The 10,249-nt window shown below is 31.0% G+C and overlaps 2 protein-coding genes across 16 annotated transcripts in view; both read left to right on the top strand.

Annotated features, from left to right (window-relative positions):
- Window positions 1-10,249, top strand: part of LOC118748412 (somatomedin-B and thrombospondin type-1 domain-containing protein) — a 311,093-nt gene that overhangs the window by 221,851 nt on the left and 78,993 nt on the right. The window lies entirely within an intron of this gene.
- LOC118748404 (sodium channel protein para) overlaps window positions 1-10,249 on the top strand; it is a 94,964-nt gene that overhangs the window by 63,847 nt on the left and 20,868 nt on the right. For 4 of the 14 annotated variants that reach the window (XM_036482782.1, XM_036482781.1, XM_036482784.1 and 1 more), the window contains 3 exons: window positions 2,118-2,600; window positions 2,985-3,158; window positions 8,792-8,914. In XM_036482782.1, the coding sequence (XP_036338675.1) occupies window positions 2,118-2,600; window positions 2,985-3,158; window positions 8,792-8,914 (780 nt within the window). Of the gene's footprint in view, window positions 1-2,102; window positions 2,601-2,984; window positions 3,159-3,754; window positions 3,878-8,791; window positions 8,915-10,249 lie in introns of all 14 variants that reach the window. The other 10 variants (XM_036482785.1, XM_036482783.1, XM_036482780.1 and 7 more) reach the window with 4 other exon arrangements.

The raw sequence follows: 10,249 nt of genomic DNA, 5'->3' as shown, positions 1-10,249 counted from the left end.
GTAACTGGGTATCTGGGGGTTTTCTGGGTTGCTGATTACGAATGTAAAGTCATTTACTTAATTTACTTCATTTACTTCGGAACGAACATTTTCATCAGATATTTCTTTCAATTTACTAATCACATAATCACGGACACCTTGTTGTCTTTTAGAAGTATCAGCAACACTTCTCCAAATGTCAAACAACTCACTTCTTAAGATTTTCTTTACCATGACTAAAATTTAAGATCACAGCAAGAAACACAAATAAATTTCAGAAAAAAATTTATAACAGCGCTTAAAGATTTGCATGCCTGTTGTTTTATTTTTTTAATTTCAGAGAGCAGAAAATTCGCGGGTTACTATTTTTTTTAACTCTTACATAACCAAAGTTTTTATAACTCCAAGTATTTTTGTGTTTTAACACATAACCCTAATTATGCAAATATCTGTGAGTGCAATTAGCAATCTTTTAAGTTAAATTTCAGCTTTTAAAATAGAGTTCTCAAATAGGCGGCATTGACTTACCTTTTTTTGTTTGTTTTCATATGTTAATGCTTTAATAAATGCAATTTCTATTTGAATGAATTGTCAGGAATGTATTCCAAGTACCATTAAGTATTTTAAAAACAAAAAAATTTTTACTTTCGTCCAGCTAGATCTGCTATCCGAACCACTGTGCAGCCATGGCAGCTAGTGCTTCTTTTTACTTTGTTATAATTTTAATTGTAATACAGACTTACATAATAATATTAATAATAATATCTAATATACGTTCTAAATATGAACCAAATCGGACCATAAATACAGGTTTTCCAAACATCTCCTCCTCCTGCGCCAGCTATCGGTTAAATTGTTTGTGTATTTCTCTTCAAAAAGGTTGTGCTCTGAAATGCATCAAGCCAAAGCATCAGTCTCATTTATTTCTAAAGTATAATTCAAGGCTTTTATTCGTGAAAATCGAATGAAAATACTGCCAGAAAATTTCAAAATGCATCTTATGGTTCACTTATGTTACTGCAACTATAGAGATTAAAGTTGTGTGAGTTAAAAACTCGTGAGAAAAAAAATTCAAAATACAAATTTTTCATATAATGAAACTAGTTAATAGCTTTTCTCTTTTTACTTGTAAAACAAACATTTCTAAAATTAATGTATTTTTGATCATTTTTCGGTTTTTGTAAGGCACTAATTATTTTGCGATTTCTATTGCCTTTTTATCGTATTTCTCTATTTTATTTTGCCTTTTTTTTATAGGTTTTAGGTCCTAAAAATCCGTTCCCTGATCATAGACATCTGAACTAAGTTTAAAAATTCCAGTCTACGGCTCGTCTGGAAGTTGGTTAAAAATTTATTGCAAGATTTGATTACAGAAAGGTGAAACATAATAAAAGCTTGTGAGATTCGATGAATTTTAACAAATATTCAACAAAAATTTGAAACTTTTTAATCAGATTTTTTTTGGAGTAAGTCCATTCAATTTTAATATAATAAAGTGCAAGCTTGAAGTAGCTTGCGCTTACCATGGCAATTTTTTGTTCAGGCATTTTCTTTCAAAGTATTTTCGATTTTTTTGTTTATGGAGAAATCAGCAACTTTGCTGTACTAAAATTATACCATCTTAGAAATATTCTGACTATACAGTTTTGTAGGCCATTCACAAAACTGCATAATGAGAATGTTTCTAAAAAATCTAATTAAAAAGCTTAAAATTTTTATGGAAGTGTGTCGAATTTTGATAATTTGTATCAAAGTTTGAAATTTTGACTTACATGGTTTTGATTAGATACACCTTCATAAAAAAATAATAAATATTAAATAAACGAAGTAGCCAAAGAATGCTAAAATGTCTCTTCTTTATTTACATTTATTTTCGCCACTCTACATTGTCTAGTAAAATTTCTATAAAAAGGTCAAAAATAATAGTTGCTTGTGATTTACTGAAGAAGAATGTGTAAATATTATGCCCTATTGATTTCTTTGAAGCGACTCCATAGTAGAGTACAAGGTAAACGCAGAAGTGCGACAATATGCATTTTTATGTACATACTTACATATATGTATGTACGTAGTATATGTACATATCGGACTATTAATATATAAACCAGTTTGGTGAATATAAGTTTGCTCTCCTGCAGATGATTGGAAACTCAATTAACCACCAAGACAATAGACTGGAACATGAGCTAAACCATAGAGGTTTGTCCTTACAGGACGACGACACTGCCAGCATCAACTCATATGGTAGCCATAAAAATCGACCATTTAAAGACGAAAGCCACAAAGGGAGTGCAGAAACAATGGAGGGTGAGGAGAAACGTGATGCCAGTAAAGAAGACCTTGGTCTGGACGAAGAACTAGACGAGGACGGTGAATGTGAAGAAGGACCACTTGATGGAGACATTATAATACAAGCAAACGAAACCGATATTCTTGACGAATACCCGGCTGATTGCTGTCCGGACTCATATTATAAGAAGTTTCCAATATTAGCTGGTGACGAAGATTCGCCTTTTTGGCAAGGATGGGGCAATTTACGACTGAAAACTTTTCAATTAATTGAAAATAAATACTTTGAAACAGCTGTTATCACTATGATTTTAATGAGTAGCTTAGCTTTGGTAAGTTTCTGACGTTTTATGTAAACATACTTCTTATCGCTTTTTGTTATTGCGTAAATCAATAGCGCTCATACACAATTCATTTGAATCTCTTCTATGAATTTAAGACACACATTTGTAAATACATATATTTATAACATGTAAGAGAAAAGTAATTGAAGCTATACAAACTTAGTTTGGTACACCATATTTTATGTTTTTAACCAAAGTATAATTATCCTTAGAACTGATATAATGAAAAATAGTGTATGCAAATTTATTATATAATCTTGTGTTACAAATTGTGTTACATAACAAACACTATATACATAATTTAATAACAATTTATTTTATATATTCAATTTCTTCTGTCCTCGGCTATTCACACAATATCAATTTGTACAGGCCTTAGAAGATGTCCACCTCCCGCAAAGACCAATACTGCAGGATATCCTTTATTATATGGACAGAATTTTTACAGTTATATTTTTCTTAGAAATGTTAATCAAATGGTTGGCCCTCGGCTTCAAGGTTTACTTCACGAACGCGTGGTGTTGGCTTGATTTCGTCATCGTAATGGTAAGTAAGGCCGTTTTCCAAAACTTTTGTGCAAAAAATGCAAACTATTTGTTTTCAAATATCCAATCCTTTTACAAAAACAAAAGAGTAACACAGAAAAACGATGATCTGTGTGACAAATACATATACTGATTTTTAATCGATAAACAGAATAACTCTTACAAAGACTATATTCACCAAAGACGTACAAATAAACACTTCGGACAGGAGAATAATATAATAAAAACCAAACACATACTTCAATACAATTAGTTTTAACGTTGATTGACTTTTAATTATTTATTTCAAATATTTTTTATATTAGTTGTGCTTTTAGAAGTATGTTTTTTTTAATCTTATATCACTATTTTTATTTGTTGAAATTTGTTAACTATTTAACGAAAGTAATTAAGATTTAGAATTTTGGTTAAAATCCTAAACCTGCTACTTACATACTTATATATGTATAGATATGTATTTTAGGCTAAGAATTTGTACATAAATAACAGAGTAGGCAAATTTCATCATACAACCAAATGATAAGAGCTAAGTATTATATGTATGTATGTGATTCTTCCTTCACTCCCATTCGCCTTGCTAAACGCACGGTATATTAGCTTTCACTCATCAATTTGGCCGCGGTTTGGTCCGGAGCAGATGATGTGCCGGCATTCCGCTCTATGCGTACGTTGCGTGCTCTTCGGCCGTTGCGTGCGGTATCCCGATGGGAGGGTATGAAAGTAAGTAACTGCTGTATTTGCATTTAAAACAATGCTTTCATAGTACAAGTTTGTACGCCTAATTGGCTGTTGTTGTGCTGCAACAATTTCTTCTTCGTGTCAACTCCTAACTTAAACTAACTTACTTGCTATTCTACATATCTTAAGTATGTATTTGTATTGTTATGTAATTTAAAACAAGGACGATAATATATGTATAACAAGACCGACAATGTACCTACCTACCTATTTAAAAAGAGCGACAAATTCGGGTGCTATTTTTCATAAATAAGTACTCACTGACATTTCAACTCCCTTCAGCTATTATTCGAATGTTATGATCGGTGGTACATATGTACATATACTTGTTTAGACTAAATTAAAATTAAAATTAAATTTAATGTAATACGTTTTAAATTTTAAATTTAAATCTGAAATTAACGAAAAGTTGTAATAATAGCCTAAAATTTAGAGTTTACACTCACATTTGTATATACATGTAGTTACTTGCATTAGCAAAATACGATCCAACAATATTTAATGTACACATTTTTTTTCTAATTCCCTGGTTATAAAAGAATGTCTGTGTAGTGTCGATATGTATGATAGGTCAAAAAAAAGTAAAGTCGGAATTTTATATTTTTAATTTCGAAATCAACAACAAGTTTTCCATGTATTTTATATGGAAAAAACCTTTTCGTAGAAATGGTATAAAATTCTTGAAAGTCAATATTTTTCGATTGAAAAACTCTGGTTCTCTTCAGCAGACTTCAAATAACAATACCCCATTGTTTATTTAACCATTTTTTAGTACTAAAGATATTTTATTGGTCCCTTGATTGCATTTTCTGGGGTTTTTGGCGGACCTATAAAACATGCACTGCTGTGATGTAGTGGTAAGCAGTGCGCGCCTCCACTCCTCAGGGTCTGCTTTCAAGCCTTGGTCAAAGAAACATCGAAAAAAAAGTGGAAAACTCGTTTTTTTCTTAACAGTGGTCGTCCCTCGGTAGGCAGTGAGTGGCGAACCTCCGAGTGTATTTCTGCCATGAAAAAAGGCTTCTCATAAGCACAATCGCCGTTCGGAGTCGGTATAAAACTGTAGGTCCCTCCCCCTTTGTCTGACGACATCAAGGCGCACGCCACAAATCGAGGAGAAGCTCGGCCCAACACTAACATATGTATAAGCGCCAATCTATTACTATTATAGTTAATATGAAAAAGTGGTTAAATAAACATTTGGTTATTATTATTATTGGGAATCTGTTGAAGAGAAACTGAGTTTTGCGATCGAAAAATATTGATTTTCAAGAATTCTATAAAATTTCTACGAAAAGTTGTTTTTTCCCCATATCAAATACATACATGGAAAACTTTGAGCAATTAGAGCGACCTCTAAATAATATTTGATTTCAAAATGAAAAATAGGGGTCTATTTTTTTCGGTATAGAACTATAGGGTGAGAGATTGTTATGCCGACTTCTTTTTCACATGCATTTTTGGACCACCCAAAATGTAGGTATAAATATACGTGTACCTACACTAAAAATGTTTGTATTTACTATATGTATATGTTGAATTTGCTCTTTAATTCACAAATTTTTAGCATATTAATGTGTGCAACAAAATATAGCTTGCTAGACTAGACTCTAGGGTGTGAATTTGGCAAGAACTTGCATTTTGTATATACAAGTAATTACTATATTTTTTTCAAAGAATAAGCTTCTTAATAATATATTCAAGTCGACTTCTTTCTTAACGAATTGACTAATATACATACTATTATACATACATACTAACTTTATTGTACTTGTAAATGCTCTGTGTCACTATCACGTCAATTGTATATGGGCTTTTGTTGTATTTGTATGTGTTAAATATACGGTCAGAGTCGAAAACTGTCTTTCTCATCACATAGTGTTTTCTCAAGCCATAATTTATTTATTTTATTTACTTAGTATTCTACTTGATTTGTCTACTTCACATTTTGAGTAACCTTTTCTTTGTTTAATGTGGTTACATATTTAACTTTAGGCGTGGAATTTAAAATAAGTACATATGTATTTAAACCATTGGTCACTAATTCTTTGTTATTTTATTTTTAGTGCAGTAGTTAATATCAAATGCTAGTATAATATTACAACTAATATTAAGTTTAGAAAATCATATCCCAACACATGGCTGGATGCGATCTGCCTTCAATCATAAATAATTTCCTAATACTAGTGCGATCCTCTGCTACTTGAAAAAGCTTTAGAAACTTAGATCGCTATCTCCTTTTGCTAACAATTATTAAGGGTTGTTCCGGCACTGTTAAATAGAATAGCTGCCTTAGAGCATATTTCCATGCAATAGATAGATTTAACATAATAGCTTTATAAATTAGTACAATAGTTTTAGGAGATGCCTTAGTGTTCATATTTTTTTCGTACTATTATATACATATGTAAAGGTAAAATAACATTTGTAATAAAATATATAGTTGTCTAATATTTAGATGATAGCGATTAGTTGTAAACATTTAGTTGTAATCAAAATATGCTGGATAATTAAAAAAAAATTTATATTTCTAGAGCTCATATTCCGAAATAATTACTAAATGTCCTGCGTGTTAGAATATCCTGCGTATATAATTATGATTCCGCATTGCCAAATTTAGATCCCACATCTACTTCGAATAGAAAACTTTGTAAAATTCACGAATATTTTCATTTCTCACTGTTCTGCCTAAATAATTTAGACTCGGCTGCTGTGCCGTTAAGGCAGATGTTATAAAATTTATTTCGGCTGATGTACATAAATGTTTTTGAATCATGTACTCTTACCTTCTCATTGCACATGATTTTGCTCCAACTGCAATATTCATGTGTTATCTTCTTCACTACAAAGCCGATACAATACAAGAATGCGAAATTTCAAACATACATTTGTATACGTAAGTATCAGTACCAGTATATAGTTTTTAATTTCGAGTTTAATCGAATTAAATATATCCGTACGTAAATAGTAGATAACACTGTAAATACTTCCCAGAAGCATTAAAACTTCTTTGCCTTCGCAGTGGTGGCAGTGTTTTACTTAAAAGAATATCTTTCCTAAGCTCGAAATTATTAACTCTCAGAATCGCTTGGTCTTGGGCAAGATGTCTCCCGTTGAAGACTATAACAATTCTTATTATAGTGTTATTTTCAACATATTATAGTGCCAATCACTTCTCCATTGAGTCTGGCAGCAAAGTTAGAGCATAATTTGTCAAAATTCAGACAAGCCAGCCTAGTCTCCCATACCGCTGTGGTCATTGCTCCACAATAGACAAATACCATTCAATGACATATGTACATACGTACCTTGCCAAATACATACATTGATATGTCTTCTCACTATTAAAAACAACAAGACTATAATAGTTTTCCTCTGCACCTACTTTACTAAGAATAACTTAGGTCCAATATTTGCCCCGTAATATTTTGTAAATAATTCGTAAAATGCCAATTCAGTCAGTATCTTCAGTCCTGCTTCACATATCATCACCTGATTAAAATTTTACACTTGTGTTTGACTATTGTGGAGTCTACCAGCAATCTACGAACAAAATATTCAAAATGAGAAAACTCCGTAAACTAAATTCGATTTAAATATGGAAAGAATTAGACAATTATGTATGTGTAAGTGAAGAATTTTCGCATAAGTGCATTCATATGTACATATGTTTAAAAATGACAGGTTGAACACAAAGGCATCAGTATACATACATATATGTAAGTGCTGCAGAGCTTAATCTGCTTGGCGCCTATGAGCTGCTAGGTTAAGAATTTATATTAGTGTTGGGTAGTATCGATATCAAAAGCACTCGGAACTCGTTTCTCAAAACGATCGACAGCACCCGATTTTTGAAAATATCCATACTGAGTACTCCAAAGTACTCAGAAATTAAAAGAACTCGAAAGTAATCAGCACTCACAAAAGAACTCCAAAGTACACAGTACTCAAAAATACTCTGTTCCAATCATCACTTTGATACATGTACTCAGAATCCATTAAAAGTACTTAAGTTTCGAATAGATACTTAAAAGTACTGAGTTTTATTTACATTTACCAGTATTCAGATAGGACTGTACTCAATTTGAAGTTTCAACAGTTTTCAAGTACAATACTTGTACCCAGTAAAGTTAGCCATTCATTACGTAATTTGGGATTAATATATTAAATAATAAAGTGCTGCCAGCTTGTAAAATTTCTACACTAAGCATTTAAATGTTACTACAAGTGGATATGTAAAGAAAGTACTCAGTACTCTTACCCGATCCTTAAAAGTATCGATACCAAAGAACTCGATCCTCAAAAGTACTCGGTACTTCCCAACACCAATTTATATTATACATGTATTATTATAAGTATGTATAAGTATTTATATAGGCATTTATTTGTTTTTAACATAATTTTTTAGTTGTTCGTTTGACTATATTTAAGAAAAAGTATTTATTTAAGAATATAAAACTGTTTTGAGCATAACCAAGATGTGATACAACTTGTTAAATTTCTTTCAAAAGGAATTTAACACTCAGGCATATATAACTAGTAAATTTTTAAACCTATTTTAAAAAGCTTTGACTTAATTTTATTTTTCTCTTTGTTTTTTGCTACTCCCTTAAGTTTTTTTATGTTACTTTACTTACTTTTGTTTAAGCTGCCTTATACAATAATAACTTTTGAGATTCAGTTGACATTTGAAACGACAGTTTGGATTACACTAAATTTAAACACGAAGTCATCAAGAAAAACAGTCTATTGCCAATTTATATGAAAATCACAATGTCACAAGCCACAGAATCTATTGCCGAAATAAATATATGTAATCCTTTAAAACACATACAAATTTCGTTCCTCGAAATGAAAAGAAGCTTTGCTTATAATGACTTTTAAAAAAACCGGTACTAGGTGTCGCTTATCAACTTCGTTGCTTCACTTGCTGGAGCTGGTGGTATTCAAGCCTTCAAGACTATGCGAACGTTAAGAGCACTGAGACCACTACGTGCCATGTCCCGAATGCAGGGCATGAGGGTACGTACTTTCATTATCATATTCTCTCTTTAATGCAACCGTTATGTTCGTTAAAACAAAACAAAAAAAAAAACAAAAAAAGCAGTGAAAACACAGCAACATCAAAACTAAGTAATTTAGATTAAATTATTCAAAACAATGTTCAGATCTCATTAAGAAAAATGCATCATTAACGTTAGTTGATTTATTCATTATTTAACAAATTAACTATTTAATTGACTGTTTGATTGCTATGATTTTAGTTTTCATATCGTAAAGTACTAGAATAGTAGAGATTTGTTTAATAATAATCTTTATATACATGATTTTCCCTTGCTTTAATAATTACCTTCACATTTCACCTACATACATATACGTCGAATACATTGTAAAAATTCGTAAACATAAATGCATATGTACATATATTGATGATACACGACTATATATCAGCACATTCAAAAAGAATAAGCTCATAAATGTGTTTTTTTTTTATAAATACGTAATAGCTTTCATCAACATATGTATAAATATATTTTACTAGGTAAAGGGAAAATACACTTTTGCATAAATACGAATTTAAAGTTGTTTTATCTCCACAAATGAATATTAAATATATCATAATCAAATCCGATTGTTGCTCCGGATGCAGTAAGGTTTTGTTAATATTATTATGTTCTTCAAATCTATAACAAAAAATATTTTCCTAGATGTAGAAAATTTATACATAGCGTAGGTATTCACACCGTCCTTCTTATTAAGTTGCCTATTTGCAAATTAGTATTTTATATTGTTGTAAACTGTTAAAAAAAAAATACAACCGCTGGATAACCAGGCAGGTGTGAACAATCCAAGTATGGCGTCATTTTGCATTGGCTGGATTCGCATACTTACATACATCCATGCACACTATGTGTTACTTGTACATGAAAGTTCATGCAAGCAGCTTTTTGAGCATGCGTTAAAAAACCACTGACAGATTTTAGGTTTTGTTTATATGTAATATTCGTAAATTGTTTTGCAAATAACAATTTTGTAAAATAGAAACAGCTACATATGAAAATTTACAAATACTATATACGTATAGTAAACACTGTGCTTCATATGGATAGCACTTGTTTATCAAAGAGCCAGTCGATATCAATTTTGATTTTCAATCTGAACAAGATAATACCTAAGACTTTCATGTTATGAAAGATGCTATTATTTATCAGTTTATCTTATGCAAAATTAAATTGGAGTATTTTTAGAAGGGCATCCTCATAGCTCAATTATTGCTTAAGCTGGCTTAAAGGCGGATTCACCGTTCGTGTCCGGACACTTTTTGTTAGTAATTTTACGCGTTCCTTTCCCACTTTG

This window comes from Rhagoletis pomonella, unplaced genomic scaffold (genome assembly GCF_013731165.1).
Source record: "Rhagoletis pomonella isolate Grant_MI unplaced genomic scaffold, Rhpom_1.0 Rhpom_scaffold_00013, whole genome shotgun sequence".
Taxonomy (NCBI): Eukaryota; Metazoa; Arthropoda; class Insecta; order Diptera; family Tephritidae; genus Rhagoletis; species Rhagoletis pomonella.
The sequence above is the reverse complement of the archived record's forward strand: the minus strand, read 5'-3'. Positions and strand labels throughout refer to the sequence as shown.